This window comes from Lepidochelys olivacea, assembly GCF_965140295.1.
Source record: "Lepidochelys olivacea isolate rLepOli2 genome assembly, chromosome: 1".
NCBI lineage: Eukaryota > Metazoa > Chordata > Testudines > Cheloniidae > Lepidochelys > Lepidochelys olivacea.
Genome location: NC_140411.1, coordinates 189127555 through 189148053, shown reverse-complemented (window position 1 = coordinate 189148053; position 20499 = coordinate 189127555). Strand labels below are relative to the sequence as shown.

The 20499-nt window shown below is 47.5% G+C and overlaps 2 protein-coding genes and 1 long non-coding RNA gene across 6 annotated transcripts in view; 1 reads left to right on the top strand and 2 right to left on the bottom strand.

Annotated features, from left to right (window-relative positions):
• The window catches only part of MPZL1 (myelin protein zero like 1), a gene marked incomplete at its 5' end in the record, with an annotated part of 58210 nt that extends 55029 nt beyond the window's left edge, over positions 1-3181 (bottom strand). For all 3 annotated transcript variants that reach the window (XM_084617201.1, XM_084617200.1, XM_084617202.1), the window contains one exon: positions 3067-3181. In XM_084617201.1, the coding sequence (XP_084473327.1) occupies positions 3067-3181 (115 nt within the window). The remainder of the gene's footprint in view (positions 1-3066) is intronic.
• Positions 3182-13315: 10134 nt separating this feature from the next.
• Positions 13316-14411, top strand: LOC311515078. The gene is made up of 2 exons (XR_014710040.1): positions 13316-13402; positions 14136-14411. It is a non-coding gene; the product is annotated as an uncharacterized lncRNA (long non-coding RNA).
• A 1563-nt stretch (positions 14412-15974) lies between these two features.
• RCSD1 (RCSD domain containing 1) overlaps positions 15975-20499 on the bottom strand; it is a 44990-nt gene continuing 40465 nt past the window's right edge. The window contains exons 6-7 of one of the 2 annotated variants that reach the window (XM_084617935.1): positions 19535-20232; positions 15975-18247 (exon numbers count right to left, since the gene is read on the bottom strand). In XM_084617935.1, coding sequence (XP_084474061.1) covers positions 18223-18247; positions 19535-20232 — 723 coding nt within the window. In that variant the 3' untranslated portion in view covers positions 15975-18222. Of the gene's footprint in view, positions 18248-18311; positions 18446-19534; positions 20233-20499 lie in introns of those variants that run through there. The other variant, XM_084617936.1, reaches the window with a different exon arrangement.

Here is a 20499-nt window from a genome sequence, read left to right as displayed (position 1 = left end):
GGGACACCATCATAGGGCCTAATCACATCAGCCACACTATCAGAGGCTCGTTCACCTGCACATCTACCAATGTGACATATGCCCCCATGTGCCAGCAATGCCCCTCTGCCATGTACATTGGTCAAACTGGACAGTCTCTGTGTCAAAGAATAAATGGACACAAATCAGGCAACAAGAATTATAACATTCAAAAACAAGTCGGAGAACACTTCAATCTCTTTGGTCACTCGATTACAGACCTAAAAGTGGCAATTCTTCAACAAAAAAAATTCAAAAACAGACTCCAAGGAGAGACTGCTGAATTGGAATTCATTTGCAAACTGGATACAATTAACTTAGATTTGAATAAAGACAGAGTGGATGAGTCATTACACAAAGTAATACTATTTCGTCATGTTTATTCTCCCCCGCACACCATTGTTCCTCAGACATTCTTGTCAACTTCCGGAAATGGCCCACCTTGATCATCACTACAAAAGGTCTCCCTTCCCCCCCACCCCGCTCTCCTGCTGGTAATAGCTCAGCTTACCTGATCACTCTTGTTACAGTGTGTATGGTAACACCCATTGTTTCATGTTCTCTGTGTATATAAGATCTCCCCACTGTATTTTCCACTACATGCATCCGATGAAGTGAGCTGTAGCTCACAAAAGCTTTATGCTCAAATAAATTTGTTACTCTCTAAGATGCCACAAGAACTCCTTTTCTTTTTGCGGATACAGACTAACACGGCTGCTACTCTGAAACAAGACAAGTTTGCCTTTCCAGATGTTTTAGTAGATGGATTGTTTTTCAGAGGGGACTGGTATTGGATATTTTGCATTCCCTTTCAGCCACTACCACCACCAATGATTAGTGTCACTTCTGCAGTGAAAGAAAGCTAAGCATCTGATAGCTACCACCTCCTCCACATGAGTCATCTCACAACAAAGAGAAAACTGCTTAATAGAAACTACCCTATTGCAGAGTGGGATTTAGTAGCTAGAGGGAGTCTTGTTCTCCAGGGATGTTCTAACCTGTTTTGCATAAACTCCATGCCACACATGAATTCCAGTGTTTCAGCTCCACACAAAAACAGGTAGCAGTCAGCCAAACATACAGCCTTTCTTCTGCATTGGCTAATTCATCCACGCACAGGGCACACATCCAATTTGTTCCCTACTTGCAGTTATCAGAAATTTCAGAAATGTGCTACCTACCACCACACAAACACTTCACTTCCCAATACCCAAACTGAACTTGAGGGTTAACTCTGTGATATAAGTGGTGGCTGAATGCCTCTGGGCAAGGACTGTTAAAGGTTTCAGGGTTTTCCCCATTGCATGAAGGACATCTCTGAGCAATTGTGTATTGTCTCCCCTCCTGTTCATGATTGCCTAACTTCTGACAGCTAATTCCTTACATGAAAGTAATATTAGCAGAACAGTTGTGTATTTTAAGCTGTCAATTAAGGGTCTGTCTACAGTGACAATTAACAGCACTGCAACTTGCTGTGCTCAGGGGGGTGTTTTTTCACACCCCTAAGCAAGAAAGTTGCAGCGCTGTAAAGTGCCAGTGTAAACAGTGCCCCAACGCTGGGAGCCGCACTCGTTGTGTGCCGTCACCACACAAGGCACATTAAAGCACTGCCGCAGCACCGCTTTAGCGTTGCCAGTGTAAACTAGCCCTAAACTGAGCAGATGGAGGAGAGGGGATCCAACCCCATGTGACTAAGCAGCTCTCCCTCAAGTCCACTGCCAAGTGTTCCTCAGACCACCATTTGGGAATCTCTGCCTTTGAGATGGACACTGCTCTGTGGATAGAGAACATCACTGCCAAGAGTGAGCAGTCCAGCACTTTTCACTATCAAAATAAATTTTCAAGGAAGTTATTTTCTACAGTTTATACCCTTCTGGACAGAGTTTACCCAAGACCACATATGATTTTCTCTTTGCCATGTAGGACAGGGTTTTGGTTTATATTTAAAAGCATTCCTACCAACCTGGGATAGCACCATTCCAGAACCAGGAAGTAAAACGATTTAAGAAAGGGGAAACCCAAATTAGTCAGTTTCATTGCAGGGCCTAACTGAAAAAGCAAACGCATCAGATTTTAGAAACTACAGTGAGAGTTTCAGGGGATGGATCACTTGATTATTACCCGTTCTGTTCATCTCCTCTGAAGCACCGGGCATTGGCCACCGTCAGAAGACAGGATACTGGGCTAGATGGACCTTGGACTGACCCAGTACGGCTGTTATCAGCCTAGTGCTTGCTAACAGATACAGTATGAACAGTAGTTTCTCTTGAGTGTCCCTTTAATATCACATAATTTTCTCCAAGTGACTGGACACTTGGAAATGCCCAGGAAACAGCAACAGGTATGGTGGGGGATTGGCAGGATAGGCTATACCCAGCAGTAGTTTCCTTCTTAACCAGGTTAGGTTGGTATCCTTACAGCTGCCCCCTCTACTCTCTGCCCAGTGGTGTATATCAATTCAGACCCCAGGACCGGATGCCCCATTTCCGAAGCAGCTGCAACAACACAGAATTTAGCTCTGGCCGGAACCCCGCAATGCTTTACCCACTTCTTCCAGCTGGAGGCCACCAGTCCAGTCCCTACAGGTAAAGGGGAAATCCTCAAGGCCCCCAGTCAGACAGCACAGCCTAGGGGACCAGGCTCCTCAAGGACTTTCTGCTGCTGCTGCTACTGTTGCCGCCGCCCTCAGGTCCAGGGGTGGGATATCGTCCAAGCACGCAAGCGACACGTACGTTTTAAAACAGCTCCTCCTTGGAGAGGGTTTAAATCTGGTCACCGCTAGCCAAGCCCCGCGGCAGTCGGGGACCAGGGTGGGGCGGGCCGGGCCGGGCCGGGGAGAGCGTGTTTCCCCCACAGCTGCTCTCACCCAGCCGCACCGGGGCGGCCCCCACGGCCGGCGAGCGGCCACGGGCCCAGGACACGCCCGCTGCCGCGGAGCCCCCGAGAGCGGCGCTTTGCGGGTCTCCAGCCCAGGCGCCGCCCCGCCCAGGGCTCCCGGGTCACCCCGCCCGCTCCAGGGGAACCCCCCGCCCCGGCCCCTGCACTCACGGAAGCCCAGAGCGGCCGCCGCCGCCAGCATCAGCGCCGGAGCCGCCACCGGCCGCCCCGCGCCGCCTCCTGCTGCCGCTGCCATTTTCCTGCCGCCGCCTCCCCGTGCCCCCATTGTCCCGGCCCCCGGCGCAGCCCCGCCCCTTCGGGCCGGACGGTGGGCGGGGAAAGGGGCTCCCCGCCAGGAGATGGGACGGAGGAGCCGTCAATCGCGCACGCCTCCCGCGTCCCGCCCACCGCCCTTGTCTGGTCCCGCCCCGCGTGTCCGATGCGGCTACTTGATTGGCGAGTTGGTTTGTCATTCACTAGAGGAGCGCCCTACCAGAAAGAGGAGGGTCGTTGCCTTGGCCCCGCTTTTCTCCGCTTCGCCCCGCCCCTCCGTGGAACACGTGACGCTGAGCGGGTGCAAGGGGATGCCGGGGATGTTCCCCAGTTGCTGGCGGACTGTGGCTTATGTAGCCCAGGCCGTACTGGTGTGACGGGCTGCACCGCGCCTCAGCCCCAGCCCCAGCCCCAGCGCCTGTGCCAGCTCTGCGCGCCCACCCCTCGCCTTCCCGGCCAAGCCACCAGGGCTGCTCACTCTTAATGGGTGTGGTTCTTAAAGCCCCAAAGTCTGGAGTCATGTGATTTTACAAGCACCTGAGCTCTTTCTTTCTTTCTTTATTTAATGCTTCTAGCCCTCACTGTTGTAGAGAAGAGCTTAGGGGCTCAAAAACCAGCAGACAAATACCACCCTTCAAATTTATTTTAACAATCTCATTAATTTTATGTCAGCCTCAGGCTTTTGGGGAACTCACTCATGGGCTGAGCAATACTGCCCCAGTGTCCACCCACCCCACTATGTCCAGTCTCTGCCATTTCCACTCATCTTGCTGCACCCCAGCTTGCTCCACACTGACCACCTGCCTTCAAGTTTTAGTGTTTTTCATTGTTTAGGTCTTAAAACAGTAACAAATCAATAGCAGATCATGAACTGTAAGGATGAAGGAATTTTATTAAAGTTAATGTTTAAAACCAAATTTATACACAAGATAAGAGGGAAGGTACTGTACAGCTGGGGTCGGGCTTGGGTTATGGGGGACTGCAAGTATTGGTTACAAGGTTCATGAGGTACATACATATTATATAACCAGCATAGATCCAGATTTGGGGTGTAAGAGTTTTTAAAGCATCAGTGGATAACTGGGCTCGGGTATGCCACCCATGGAATGTATTAAGAGTCCAAGTCAATATTGGTGTAGAGAATAAGTACATGGGTGGGGTGTGTCCCTTGGTTTGTCAGGGAAGGAAGTGGGTTATTTCCCTGGTCGGTGGTCTCGGTTACTCAAACTGCTACTGGTGGTGTCCCCTTATGTCTTCAATGTAGATGTCTCTGGACCACCTGATGGTGTCGGACACCATGAGCTATTTCATGAGCCAGGCGTAGCATTGACCGACTCCGCATGCTCTCAGTACCAGCTCGTTGTGGGGGTCCCATGCGCCCAGAGCTTCCACGATCAGGGCATGTATCTGGACCTTATAGCCCTGGGCTCTCAGGGTGTCGGCCAGTGGGGTGTAGTTCAACACCTTCTGTGTTCGGGCCTCAACCTCTTCAAACACACTTGTCCTTTCCTAGCCAATCTGACACTAGAGAACTGCAGAGCAGCCACAGTGCTACCTCGGCAGCCTGGCTTGTTTTCACAGATAACAGCTTCTTCACTGGAGAGAGCAACTATCAGACAACATAGTTTTATTGAAGACCACACAAATGAGAGTTCTATTTGGGCTGGGTGAAATCTGGACCTGGTTTATGCGTAGATTGATAGGACACAGGAGAATAACATTTTGCTCAATTTCATGAGGCAAGAGCCTGACAGGTGTTAGGGAGAGGATAGAATTATGTTTTCAGATGGGATTAGTTTTTGATTATTGGCATCACTATAGGGCAGAATCGAGGTTATTTGAATACTTTAACTGTGCATTTCCAAAACTTTGTTTAAATTTCTTTTAAGTTTAACCTTACTTCTAGGATTTATAATGTATGTTTTAAGGATAGATCTCTTTGTAATGTTTTTCACCCTAAATTATTTAGTATACGCTCAAATTTAACTCAGTGTTAATTTAACTTTTATCTGGGAATACTGATTAGAAGGAAAGTGTCCCAGTTCTGCTCTGTGCTCACAATTCAGTTAGTTTTTATGCATGCATAATATCTGCTTGCAAAACTGCAGGTGTTCTGTTCTAGCTGGTGTGGCAGCTGGAAAGGTTAGGCCCCAGTCTTCACTCCCATCTAGTAACATGGGTTGGATTATCCTTTCAGATAATACCAGTAGCAAATTCAGATAATACCAGTAAATTGGTTAGTCTCTAAGGTGCCACTAGTACTCCTTTTCTTTTTGCGAATACAGGCTAACACGGCTGCTACTCTGAAACCTGTCATTATGCAAGGCACTGCATTTAGCCGTATGGAGTGGAAATCCATCAACTTCATGAAAAATCTTGTACAGATACAGACAGACATCATCTTCCTTTCCAAATGCAAACAGATGGACATCATACCAAAAGGACTGAAGGTAAAAAATCCATTACAATCTACATACCATACAGACAATGCTGATAGCTTGTGCCACTCGCTCTCAAAGAAACTGCGGAACCACCTGATCAACATCCTCTACAGCAAACAGGGAAAGATTAAGAATGAGCTCTCAAAACTGGATACTCTCATAAAAAACCAACCTTCCACACAAACTTCCTCGTGGCTGGACTTTACAAAAACTAGACAAGCCATTTACAACACACACTTTGCTTCTCTACAAAAGAAAAAGGACACTAAACTATCTAAACTACTATATGCCACAAGAGGCCACAGCAATGGTTTCCTTAACGCACCCAGCAATATTGTCAATCTATCCAACTATACTCTTAGCCCAGCAGAAGAATCTGTCCTATCTCGGGGCCTCTCCTTCTGTCTCTCCACCCCCATGAACATGATACAGTTCTGTGGTGACCTAGAATCCTATTTTCGACGTCTCAGACACAAGGAATATTTCCAACACACCTCTGAACAACATACTAATCCACAGAGACCTTCCTACCAACACTACAAAAAGAAGGATTCTAGGTGGACTCCTCCTGAAGGTCGAAACAACAGACTGGACTTCTACATAGAGTGCTTCCGCTGACGTGCACGGGCTGAAATTGTGGAAAAGCAGCATCACTTGCCCCATAACCGTGCAGAACACAATGCCATCCACAGTCTCAGAAACAACTCTGACATCATAATCAAAAAGGCTGACAAAGGAGGTGCTGTCGTCATCACGAATAGGTCGGAATATGAACAAGAGGCCGCTCGGCAGCTCTCCAACACCACTTTCTACAAGCCATTACCCTCTGATCCCACTGAGGGTTACCAAAAGAAACTACAGCATTTGCTCAAGAAACTCCCTGAAAAAGCACAAGAACAAATCCGCACAGACACACCCCTGGAACTCCGACCTGGGGTATTCTATCTGCTACCCAAGATCCATAAACCTGGAAATCCTGGGCGCCCCATCATCTCAGGCATTGGCACCCTGACAGCAGGATTGTCTGGCTATGTAGACTCCCTCCTCAGGCCCGACGCTACCAGCACTCCCAGCTATCTTCGAGACACCACTGACTTCCTGAGGAAACTACAATCCATCGGTGATCTTTCTGATAACACCATCCTGGCCACTATGGATGTAGAAGCCCTCTACACCAACATTCCACACAAAGATGGACTACAAGCCGTCAGGAACAGTATCCCCGATAATGTCACGGCAAACTTGGTGGCTGAACTTTGTGACTTTGTCCTCACCCATAACTATTTCATATTTGGGGACAATGAATACCTTCAAATCAATGGCACTGCTATGGGTACCCGCATGGCCCCACAGTATGCCAACATTTTTATGGCTGACTTAGAACAACGCTTCCTCAGCTCTCGTCCCCTAATGTCCCTACTCTACTTGCGCTATATTGATGACATCTTCATCATCTGGACCCATGGAAAAGAAGCCCTTGAGGAATTCCACCATGATTTCAACAATTTCCAGCCCACCATCAACCTCAGCCTGGACCAGTCCACACAAGAGATCCACTTCCTGGACACTACGGTGCTAATAAGTGATGGTAACATAAACACCACCCTATACCGGAAACCTACTCACCGCTATTCCTACCTACATGCCTCCAGCTTTCATCCAGACCACACCACACGATCCATCATCTACAGCCAAGCTCTACGATACAACCTCATTTGCTCCAACCCCTCAGACAGAGACAAACACCTACAAGATCTCTATCAAGCATTCTTACAACTACAGTACCGACCTGCTGAAGTGAAGAAACAAATTGACAGAGCCAGAAGAGTACCCAGGAGTCACCTACTACAGGACAGGCCCAACAAAGATAATAACAGAACGCCACTAGCCATCACCTTCAGCCCCCAACTAAAACCTCTCCAACGCATCATCAAGGATCTACAACCTATCCTGAAGGACGACCCATCACTCTCACAAATCTTGGGAGACAGGCCAGTCCTTGTCTACAGACAGCCCCCCAACCTGAAGCAAATACTCACCAGCAACCACACAACAGAACCACTAACCCAGGAACCTATCCTTGCAACAAAGCCCGTTGCCAACTGTGTCCACATATCTATTCAGGGGACACCATCATAGGGCCTAATCACATCAGCCACACTATCAGAGGCTCGTTCACCTGCACATCTACCAATGTGATATATGCCCTCATGTGCCAGCAATGCCCCTCTGCCATGTACATTGGTCAAACTGGACAGTCTCTACGTAAAAGAATAAATGGACACAAATCAGACATCAAGAATTATAACATTAAAAAACTAGTTGGAGAACACTTCAATCTCTTTGGTCACTCGATTACAGACCTAAAGGTCGCTATATTACAACAAAAAAAACTTCAAAAACAGACTCCAAGGAGAGACTGCTGAATTGGAATTCATTTGCAAACTGGATACAATTAACTTAGATTTGAATAGAGACTGGGAGTGGATGGGTCATTACACAAAGTAAAACTATTTCCCCATGTTTATTTCCCTGCCCCACCCCCCACTGTTCCTCAGATGTTCCTGTTAACTGCTGGAAATGACCCACCTTGATTATCACGACAAAAGGTTTTTCTCCCCTCCCGCCCACCGCGCTCTCCTGCTGGTAATAGCTCATCTTAAGTGATCACTCTCCTTACAGTGTGTATGATAACACCCATTTTTTCATGTTCTGTGTGTATATAAATCTCCTCACTGTATTTTCCACAGTATGCATCCGATGAAGTGAGCTGTAGCTCACGAAAGCTTATCCTCAAATAAATTGGTTAGTCTCTGAGGTGCCACTAGAACTCCTTCTCTTTTTATCAGTAGTAGTGTTACCTGAGGTTTTTTTAACCCAAAGTTCTTGGTAATTTTTACTCTGCGCAAGGTGGTGTCAGGAAATAAATCAAGGGAGACATAGCCGTTCAACTGATAGATGGCTGGTACAAACAGGACAACACAAGAGTGTTTTCACTTAAAGCTAAACTTTACTTAGTCTCAAGCACTTACACACATCTGCAACAGGTTAGTAAAACACCCCCAACCCTCAATAATTACCAAAGCCGAGTGAGGCTTTCAAGTGGCACCGTGACACGCTTCAGCTGGCCAGGCTTCTGTCTGCCAGTGGAGACCAAGATGCGTCCAGAGAGAGCGTCCCTTAAGAGCCCCTTCTGAGAAGTCCCACTACCTCCAACTTTTTCCCTTTATTTATACATTAGTAATACAATGACACATCCCTTAAAGAAAACTTGCTAAGTAAGCAGGTTTAAAAGATCAAGCATCTTATGATTGTTGATTAACCAGAGATTTTTTTTTTCAGAGTGTCCATGCCTTAGGGCCCTGACAAACATTCCCGAGGGCGCATATAAACGGACTTCTTGTTTTTCTAAAATACATGCATCAGCAATTTCAACATTCTTAGCAGGAAGGGCACGGAGTCAAGCCACCCTATCTGTGGCACCCAAAACCCTCTCCCCTCCTGTCTTGCTTACGCTGAGGCCTCTGCATGACCAATTTAGGACCTGCTGATTTGGCTACTTTTAGCAATAAGCAAAAATGCCTCAGTATGGCCTGCTACCTTGACTACTATTAGCAATAAGCCATAGTGGTTTTAAGCACTTTACTGGTTCACTGTTTACTACATACAGTAGGATTGATGGATTAGGAAAATAGAAGGTCTCTGAGGCTTTTTCTCGTAATGCTTCCATTTCCTAGTTTGATTTTCCCCGATGCATTTGGGTAAGGGTAATTCAGTGTGTTTTCCCATTTCTTTCAACAAAGTTGAATTATTTTGGTTGTTGTAGTTTTTCCACCTAAAGATCGTTGTCTTTGCCTAGTTGACCTGCACAGCCTATGTTCTGAAGCAGGTTTATAGTAAATATTGGTTCTTTTGCAGACTTGGGGGTAGTTTCATGCAAGACAGGTTAGGGGATTACTGCAGTCAAGGCACTAGGCTGCTGTTATATACACAAAAGAGAACAGAGACATGGTTACATCCCACTTTTAGTCCCATCTCTTTCTTGAAGATCTGATTGGTGGGGGGAACGACAATCTCTTTAATATTTAAATAACTGATGCACACATTTAACCATGTTGTATGTTATTCCACTCTGTAGCAGTTTTAAAATTCATTGCTGGGTGCATCTTGCATCAAACAAGTTTTTAAAGTGTATCAGACAGAAAAATGACTTCCCCTGTCTTCTAGGGAGACCCTGGATTCCCATGACGTTAGGACCAGTTGAGGATAAGGCCACTGCAGAGGCTTACCTAGTCTGATTTCCAGTTAGTATTACACCTCAGTTTTCCTTCTCAGATGATTCTCCAGCCCCCAGTATAGTTAAATCACTCCAGCTAAGTCACAAAAGTCTACCCCTTTCAGAATTGGAGTCCAAACAGAAACACAAACAACAACAATTTTTCTCCCATCCTCTTGCCATACATAACCATTGCTCAAAGGATTTGTCCTGTTCCCAAACAGCCTTTCACCTGGGTCCAACATCCAGCTCTCCTGGTCCTTAGTCAGTCCCTTCTCCTTCCTGTTGACAGGAGCAGCTGTACCTCTGCACAAGGAAGATCACAGGGGAACCCACACCTACCCTCTACAACAAGTTACCATCCTGGGATGCGAAACAATTATATCTACCCCATAACAAACTGTCCCATCTTTACTTCCTAGAGCCTCTGCCAATATGCAAAAGGAAAAGCAGTACTTGTGGCACCTCAGAGACCAACAAATTTGTTTGTGCATAAGCTTTTGTGAGCTACAGTACACTTCATCGGATGCTCACCCTTGCCTCCTCACCAGCCCCTTTTCTAACTAGTAGCCTCCATCTTAACAGAGCACTCCCACCTAATCTTTCTCCTAAATAGCCTGCCCTTTTTTTATCCCAGCAAGCTTGGTTTAGTCACATACTTCTCCTTGTCATGTGACTCCTATGTTCAGTCCCTTCACCTGGGGAGGTGGGCTAAGCCTCACACAAGAGCAGCTGAGCCCGAAACCACTTAAAGTGTCAGCTCACCCTGTGAGTTGTAAGAGCATCTCTCTTCAAGTATATTTGGATGAGGCCTACTCTGGACCTATTCTTTTCAGGTAATAAACATGAGGTACAAAAGACTGAAGTGTCAAAAGAGGAGGTGCTGGAACAAACTTTTTAGAGTGTCCTGCAGAGCATACTGGTGGTTTTGTTTTGTTCACATCATGTCCCTATGCGGAAACTACGAGTCCTAGTGTTCAATATCCCATCTTGATCTGAGCTTCCATGATTGCTCAAATGGGCAGCAGGATGCAGCATTCAGTGCTGCAAAAGGCCTATTTTGATCCAAACAGAGCTGCTTGAGAACTCTGCAGGTCCCACTGTGGAATTGCTCAGTCTCAGTCCAAGCAATATGGTTCATATATTGCATGGTCCACTAAACAGTACACCAGTTCACTGCCTTGGAGTGGTCCTTTCCAGAGAAACTACAGGTCCAAGAATGGTGTTCCAGCTCAATTAAAACATCCTCTGTATTAAAATGAGCACAGCTGCAGCCTACATTGTAGAAAAACATAGCGTTTCCCTTAGATCATTCCACCGTAAGCCAAGGCTCAGAGATCATGCTAAGAAACAGACTATTGTAGGTGAAACTGAGCTCAGAATGTAACCTAGTCTGACCACCTTTACAGCTGCAAAACCTTATCTTTTGCAAAGCCAACCAATAATAACAATGCTAAGATAATTTTTAAAAATCCAAATACAGTGACTGACTCATAAGACGGTAGGAGCAGATCCAATTTTGTTCTGAGTCCTGATTCTCTTATATAACTGTACTTCAGCACCTGGATGCTATGGTGATTGGTTCTTTGTAAATATAACAGGCAGATAGGTGTATAATGCCCAAGAGACTTTTGAATAAAAGCAGACACCCCTATGCCCATGTAGCATCGCACTGGAGTCAGTAAGGATCCTCACAGTTGGAGGGATCCATCTGTGTGGCTCAGATTGCAGGGTTGGGACCATAGTTATTAAATTAAATATTTGTCTATCATTAAACAAGGTGACTTTGCTGCTTGACATTGTTATAACAGCCTGTTTTCTGTGGGCTTTTATTCCTTCTTAATTTTGAGCTCTTAAATGGTCTATAGATCTTGTACTGGGTCACTGCACGGGGTGAATTTTTCCCAAGGAGAAGGCAGCTCTTACAGATCTGAAGGATGAAAAGGGATCATACACTGGCCCTCAGGTTTGATTAAAGAGTCTGTGCAGTTCCATGTGCATTATTATCTCTATTACAAATAATAGTATTGTTTATCTAATTAATTAATTTGAGTCTAATAAAAATTCTAATAACAAATGAAGGGGTAATGCACGATCCTTGGTGGCAGAACCTACATAGGGGGCAGAATAGAGCTAGCGTAACAACTGACTAAATCGGAAATATCCACATGGATAGGACTGAACCAACGTTAGCTTCCTTTGCAGTAGCTAGAAAGCTGCCCATATAGCGGGCTCGTTGGTCTAGGGGTATGATTCTCGCTTAGGGTGCGAGAGGTCCCGGGTTCAAATCCCGGACGAGCCCTGTTTTTCTCTTCTCAACCCTTGAACAGTTCTACGATCATTTTACATTGTTTTTATTGAAAGTGCATTTACACATCAAGATAAAAGAAATGAGGAAATAGCTGCAACGAAAAACATGGCCCTCTTGCTTTCCGTATTGACAGTGCATTAATTTGAATATTAGATTTATTCTCACTGCTTCGCGAGTCCCCTCGCCTCCTCCACACGAGCAATATATTATTAGCCCCACTTTTCCCGCAAGTACCCCCATACAGCCTCCTCTTCTGCGGCCTCTAATAACATTGCTCAACCCTTTAATGAGACTAGCATTACGGGGCGGGGGACTACGTAGAGAGCCCGGGGGTGGGGGGAGGGAAGGCGGCAGGAAGAAACACACCTTGGGGTGCACGGGGAGAGCGGATGCTGCCTGTGTATTTCCCCTCTCCTCCCGTGCCCCCTACTTCGTCTCCCTATGACCCTGTCCTCCCCACGTTCCTATGGGTCTGTGCCCTCCCTAACCCTAACCCTCCTTGTCACGGGGGGGCACCTCCCACGTATTTACAAAGGGAAACAATACAGCAATCTCTCTTTGCCTGCCTCCCCAGCCTGATCTCACTGTTCAATTTTTGTGTCTCCACTTGCAGGATCCCCTACTTTCCCCACCCCCAGGACGCCCGGCCAGCCACTGCCCCCCTGTGCACCCCTTCCCCCTGTGCAACTCCCACCCACCCCAGTTACCCCCCCCCCTTCTCTGCATTGCCCTCCTCCCACCCACTTCACCTTGGGCTCCTTCCCTTACTGCCCTCGGGGCCCCGCTGTCCAGGTAATGCAATAAAATGAACTGAGGGATCAAACCCACAAAACGGGAGAGCTCGCGCCCCCCCTTTCCAAGCGGGCTCGTCCGGGATTTGAACCCGGGACCTCTCGCACCCGAAGCGAGAATCATACCCCTAGACCAACGAGCCGCTGTCTGCTCCTTTTTCCCCAGCTAGACTTTTCACTATTATCCCGCCTCCTCCCTGCAGCGCGCCAGCCACTACCAGTGTGGGCCCTCCCCCGCCCCACTACCGGATGGTTCCGCCCATAGGTGGCCCCTGCTGGAAGATACCATTCCGCTCCCCACTAGGATCCCCCCGCCTGATGGTATCGCCTTTCCAGCGCCCACAGTCAGCCCGCTCAGCCGCCCCCATCTGGCAGATACTATTCCGATTCCTGCCGTGGGGGAGGGCGCCTGATGGTAGGTCTCGAGCCCTCTGTGGGAAATCCCCCTCTGCGCTTTCCCCCGGGGACTCCTCAGCCCCCTAAACTCTGAGGTAACACACTGTCCCGCAACGGCGGCTGGGTTCGAGCAGAGCGAGCTCATCCCTAGTGGAGGGGGGGGCGGTCTTTCCCGCTTCTGCTCCCCCCCACACGCTGCGGTCCGGACGTTCCGTCCTTCCCCCTGCTCCCATCGTGGAACCATGGTTTCGCCCGGCCCGCCCTTCCCCACTGGGCTTCAGGGGACGGTCGCTCGAGTTACCCGGATGTTGCTCCCTTTCCCCTGAACAGCGGGCCCCTCCCGCCCTGATTCTGCCCTGTTGAGACCTAAGCAGGTGGGGGTGGGGGGAGCTAAGCAGCGCGGCGCTCTCCCACTCGGCGGGCCGGCGCGCGCGCGCGCGCGGAGGGGGCGGGGCGGGGCGGGGCGGGGCGGGGCTCCCTAGGCGGGGGCGTGGCCAGGTTCGATTCACCGCCCCGGGGCCTCTGCCCACGTCAGGCCCAGCCCCGCCCCCTGGCACCGTCACAGGCTTTCTGGGTGAGCCCGGCCGTTCACGGGGCCTCCCTCTGCGCTCCGGTTTCCCTTGCGTGGAACGGGGCTAATACGCTAAAAGATGGTGAGGCGCATGGAAATCTGCCGCTGAAAAGCGCTGGGGAAGAACTAGGTGTTAATACTGCTGGCAACGCCTTTCCAAAAATCACTCTTCCACCAACAGCTGCTCCCCTTCCTCGCCTCCTGGGCCTTTCATCTGGCTCCCGTTGCAGTTTAAACCATTCAAGCCGGAAGACACAACCACAGACCTCAGAAGACCTCGGCTGAACACAGCTGCCCAAACTCTTAGCTTTGATGTTGCATTCCTTTCCCCACGCTGTTGTGTTTTGTTTCTCTCCATCTGAAGTTCTTCTGGGCAGGAAGCTTGTATTGTTACGCTACTTACCTGTAATGCACCAGGCCCTGCCAAAGGCGCTACATAAATAATAGCATTTTCTTACTTGTGGTGTTTTCCTGTCCAATCATTAAGAGTTTTAGGATCTGGTCCTGTACTCTTCTATCCAGAGATTTTGAGATGCCACTGTGGCTACCCTGGGTCTGAATGCACAGTCCAGGGCCCCTTGTGTTTTTATATAAAATAGTTTTTAATGTAGGTTGTGTGTAACTAGTAACTATCATCCAGCAGGTCCACACAGGAGATATGTGGAGGTCTGCAGCTCAGACCTACTCACAGAAAAGCTGGGGAGATTGCCTGCTTTAACGCATATCTTTTCTCCACCCCTCTCTTCACACACACAGCGTCTTTGATCTAAGACAGGTCGGGCAAACTACAGCCTGTGGGCTGCGTCCAGCCTGTCAGACCTTTTAATCCAGCCCTCGAGCTCCTGCCGGGGAAGTGGAGTCTGGGGCTTGCCCCACTCCACGTGTGGTGTGGCTCCGCATGGTTCCCGGGAGCAGCGGCATGTGTCCTCTCTGGCTCCTATGCATAGGGGCAGCCAGGGGGCTCTGCACACTGCCCCTGCCCCAAGCGCTGGCTTTGCAGCTCCCATTGGCCAGGAACCAGCGTGCAGAGCTGCCTGGCTGTGCCTCTGCATAGGAGCTGGAGGGGAGAACATGCTGCTGCTTCTGGGAGTTGCCTGAAGTAAGCGCCTCCAGGAGCCTGCACCCCGATCTTCTCTTGCACCCCAACTCCCTGTCACAGCACTGATCCCCCTCCCGCCCTCGAACCCCTCGGTCCCGGCCCGAAGCATCCTCTTGCCCCCCAAACCCTTCATGCCCAGCCCCACCCCTGAGCCCGCACCCCCAGCTGGAGCAATCACACACACCCTGCACCCCAATCCCCTGCCCCAGCCCCCTCCCACCCCCTGAACTCCTCATTTCTGGCCCCTCCCCAGAGCCCTCACCCCCCTCCTGCACCCCAACCCCCAATTTTGTGAGCATTCATGGCCCGCCATACAATTTCCGTACCAAGATGTGGCCTTCAGGCCAAAAAGTTTGTCCACCCCTGATCTAAGATGTCCTTCATGGAGTAAATTCTCTTCACCCACTCAGCAAGGCTACACTCCCTCAATCCAATACTGAACAGCTCCCCATCTCTCCTTCTAGGACTCTGTCTGTTACCATAGAATAACAACAGACCTATAAACAGACAACAGAAGAAAGAGCCCCTTTAAGTAGCGTCTGCCACATGGAAGCAGAGAGTGACATCATACCTGCTACACCATTGTGGGTGTGGAGGGGCAATTTTGTCTGAAGGAAAACCTTTATTCGTACCATGGAATCTTTAATGGCTACACAGGTAGGATTTGTGTTTTTAAGATCTCATCCTGAAGACCTTCACATAGTGAACTTTAAGAGGATGAATAGTTAAGTCAGAGCTATCAGTACTGGGACCTAGCTCCAGGGAGTCCACAAATTTCAAACTTGATGGTTTAACACTACACTATCCACTTGTTGTAATCCCACCCTCATTCTGCCTGCTGCTACCAGCTCTACCCATCCTGGTTTGGGCTTCTGCAGCTCCCCAGGAAGAAACACTTATTTTTCTTTTCAACTCCACTGTTTTATTTCCTCTGTTTTTCCATTATATTTTCAAGATGAGGGGGACAAATTCCACCCTCTTGACCAGCACACACATTCTCTAAACATGCACACGCATATATACAGTAATGGACAATCACACACGTCCAGATACATCAGCTGAGAAAAGAAGTGTTATAGTGATGCCTGCAGCCTGGCCTGGGATACAAGTCCAAGCAAGCCGATTAAAACATATTTCAAAGGTGATGACACTTGCTGACATGGCTCAGAGAGGGTGTGAGGGTTGCATATACTGAGAAACCTCTTCTAGGTACAAATGGCAACACCAATCACTTTTCACTGGTTTTGAATGAACAATACCTTAGTGCTTTCATCTGGGAGGATGGGAGGCAGGACACATTAAGTAGAACATAAATCCATTTGTCTTTTATGACTTTAGTACGGGTAAAAGGTGACACATAGGATATTATTTATTTGTATAGCTGTAGTGCCTAGGAGCTCCAGTCATGGTTTAGGATCCCATTGTGGTAGGCTCTGTACAAACACAGAACAGAATGACCCTCTGCCTCATAGATCTCCATCCACAGAGCAGGTGCAGCAGAGCCAGGTTCCATCACTCTCAGCCTTGCCAGTGTGTCTAACCCCTGTCCTGGTGCAACTGCTTCAAAGATGAAAGGGAGTTCAGTCTCCACGGCCATTTCAGATTTTGGCCTCTTCAGTGATACTGTCGGGTCAGGGGCGGTGTTGGGTGTCAGATAATGTGCTGGTGGTTTTAGTGAGGTGGACACCTGTCCGTCAGGAATGGGATTGTGATACTCCCCCAAACCCATTTCATGTAGACTAATCAATAGCTAATGCAATCTGGAGGTACATGGCTCCATAGCCCAACCACAACTAGTCCCCTGAGCCAGCTAGTCCTTTGAAAGTTTTAACAGAACCCTAAATGCCAGCTCCAAGCACTTATATGGCCTCATCACCATAGTATCTGAGTACTTCTGCTGTTATCCAGTCCTTTCAAACACTCCTTCTAAATGCTCTAAGGCAGTGGTTCTCAAACTTTTTATATTGGCAAACTCCTTCATACAGCAAGCCTCTGAGTGGGACCCCCCCTTATAAATTAAAAAACACAGGATTTTATATTTAACACTCTTTTAAATTCTGGAGCAGGGTTGGGGATGGGGATGGAGCTGGGCTGGCGGGGCTCGGGCTGCCAACCCTGTGCATGGCTGACAGCTCGTGACTCCCTTGTAATAACCTTGCGACCCTCTGAGGGGGTCACGACCCCCAGTTTGAGAACCCCCACTCTAAGGAGAGAACCTGGCTCCTTAAAATAATTTTTTCATGGGATGATAGTTCACCAGTTCAAATTTAGCCTAGGCAATAGGCGAACCACGGCCATTGGGAGTTGTCGGTGGCTGTGCAAATGTAAACAAATGGTCTGGCGGCCTGCCAGCAGATTACCCTAACAGGCCACAGGTTGCCCACCACTGCCATAGTAAGTGAAACTCAATCATACATAGGCTGTTCACTAGCTTACATGAAATGTATAGGTTATTTCAGTCCAGTTTGCAGTAAACAAGTGTCCATTTCACAAAAAAATTAAAAGTGATTCTAACTGGCCACTTGTTGGCAGTCTCAGTAGAGTCCAAAGACTGAAGATGTCATGACAACTGACTTACTTGCAAGGATCAAGTGTAACAGTTGAATACAGTGGTGGAGTAGTATGAGGAAAGCTTGCACTATTACTTCCCATGCTGTAAGTGTTCTGTGGATATGGTACTTCAGTTGCTACTTCTCACCAGCACGAAAAAAACCACACACAAAAAATCCTATAGAAAAATAATCTTTAGCTGTTAGGTGTTTCATATACAGATTTGCCAGCCCAACACTAGTCCAAGTAGATATTCATCAAAGATGCTGTATAAACCATTTTAAAATGATCTTCTCCAGATTTAGGATTCACATTGTCTGCCATACAGCATATATATGTGTAGAGAGAAAATCATTTTTCCCTACTTTTAAAAACTTCATTTACTTACATTTGAAAACTGAAAATATTTCAAAGGAAGCTATTTAAAAAGGCAAAACTTATATATGTCCAAAACTGATAAACTGCATCAAAGTCCAACATGGGGGAGCAAACAAAATTTGGAACTCTGCTGTAATGGTGAACAGTGGGCCCAGAAATGGTGGTGGTTGTCATGCCCAAGCTACTGTGCATCAGGTCTCCAGACATAGCCATGAAGTTGTTCGATATACCCCAAGAAAAGTCAGCCAGTACATCCTTTTTGAACCCTGCAGCAAAAAAAAAAAAAAAAAAAAAAGTCTTAATTCCAGTCTCTCCTTCCCATTGCTACAGAATGTTATGGGTAAGAGCAGTGGACATCTTTGATGTTATTAATATTCTGCTGCTCTATTGCAAGGGAGAGTCCTCCAGTAGCTGCACCTTAATTGGACGCTTTGGCTTCTCTTCACATTAAAGTCTCCTGTGTCCTGATTGGGTTCAGCATTTTGAGAGAGAAAGAATGATAGAAGACAGTAAGGAAAGTTATAAAAATAAACATATGTTACAATTTTATATTGATAGGAGTCGCTAGGAAAATCTGGAATCTGAGTGTCTTTTTGGCCATCTTTTATAATTGGGTTATGGTTTTCCTGCTATAAATTTGAAAGACAGCTGCAGCCAGACCACTCCAGACTGATTTCCTCTGTTCTCACCAGCTAAGCTGGGTCAGACTTGGATTGAAGACAGGGAATCAATTTTTTTCAGTTTTTAAACTTTCCTATCCAAATTCATTCTGGATCTTTTCTCCCTACAACATGCCCTTTAAGACACAGATTTGAGCCCTCCAAACTCAGATAGTTCAGTAAGAAAGCAGGACGGGGGAAATGCAGAGGGTCCCATGTTGCTGGGGTGCCTTTTCATCAATGTAACTCTGTAATAGCTAGTGTGCAGGTGGCACCACTGCCCTCTTGGATGGAATGGGAGACCTGTTTAGGTGTGTGGGATTATGTTGGTCACCAGTGGTTAAAGGCCAGGTACGATGAGTGTAAACCCTAATATAGCTAGTGGAAATTCTCCTTTACCTCAAGTGGTAGAGGCCTGTGTTTTCTGATTTAGAAGGAACAAGTTTGTGTGGTTCAGTGGGTGACCACGAAATTGGTATGCTTGCACCACAATTAGGGCTGACAGTGCCAACAAGAGATTTGAAAATGTCCCTTTTAATCAGACACTTTAATCTAAATGGTCTCAGGGTGAAAAATGCTTTTTGCCACATGTACTTTCAAAATACTGGGCAGCTGAGCAAAGTGTCAAAGGTCAGCATTTCTTTCTCTTTTTCACCTACCATCCCTTTCACTGTCATGCCAGCCTGGGGAGCTGAGCCTTTTAATTGTCTGTATTAGATGCTCTGATATTGAAGTTGATTTGTACTGGGATTTAACAAGCACCAGAGGGAAATGGTAACACTGACACTCTGGCACAAGTGCCTTTTTATTTTTAAGGCAAAACGCTTGTGAGAACCTCTGGTATTTCATGAGTAATTACCATGGTGGCATCTCTCATCTCTGCTTCGTACTTACTCTGTGCCCGGTTCTTGCATTGGCAGCACACTGTGATGCTCACTGGCAGTTCCTGTGTCTGCTGCCAGCTGCAACATCCCCATCTTCAGGGACTTTTCCTGGGTGTCTGATGTTTCCTGTGTGTCTTTGCCCTCACTGTTTTCTTCCTTTTTCACCTCTTTATTTTCTTTGTTCCTTTTTTCCTGTTCAGAGGCATTGCCACCCTCCCTTTCCCCCAGGGTGCTCCCTTCCTTATTCTCTGGGGTGTTCTGGCACAACTTCTTATCCTTATCTCCCATGGTACTTGGGCATGGCTTCTCCTCTGGCGTGCTCTGGGATGACTTCCTCTCTTCCTCCCCTGGAGGGCTCTGGCACGGCTTCTCCTTATCTCCTGTGCTGCTCTTGCGTGGTTTCACTGCTTCTATTTCTTTTTCTCTCTCCTCTTTGTTTTCTGTCCTGCTGGACCCTCTCCCTGAGGGTGGCTTTTCATTGGATCCTATCTGTTTCTGCATCAGTTTACTGCCTGTTTCACACACAAGTGACTGTGACTCCTCTTTCTGACTCTTAGGCACGAATACCTCATCACCATCCTCTTCTTTGACCCCATTTTCTTGAGATGATCCAGTCGCCCTTAAATCTTCACCATCTCCGGAGTCTGACTGGGACTTTCGGAATTTCCTGGAAGGGGGTCTGCGCTTCAGTGATCCCCGTGTCCGCACCTAAGAACAGGTAAAGCTGAGATTGAAGAATTTAAATAAACCACACCAGTGTACAGTGTCAGCCCAGAAACTTAGGGTGAATGACTTTGATGCTTAGCTGGTGACTCAAGACACCGGTTCTCCTTCTCATTGACACTTTGAATAAGTAGTGAGAGATCATTACCCCATTTAAACTGTGGCTCTCTCTCCAATTTACATTATCAAATCTGAAAACATTAAGTTTGACTACAAGGACACTAGACTCGATATATAGTTATTTATGAGTGA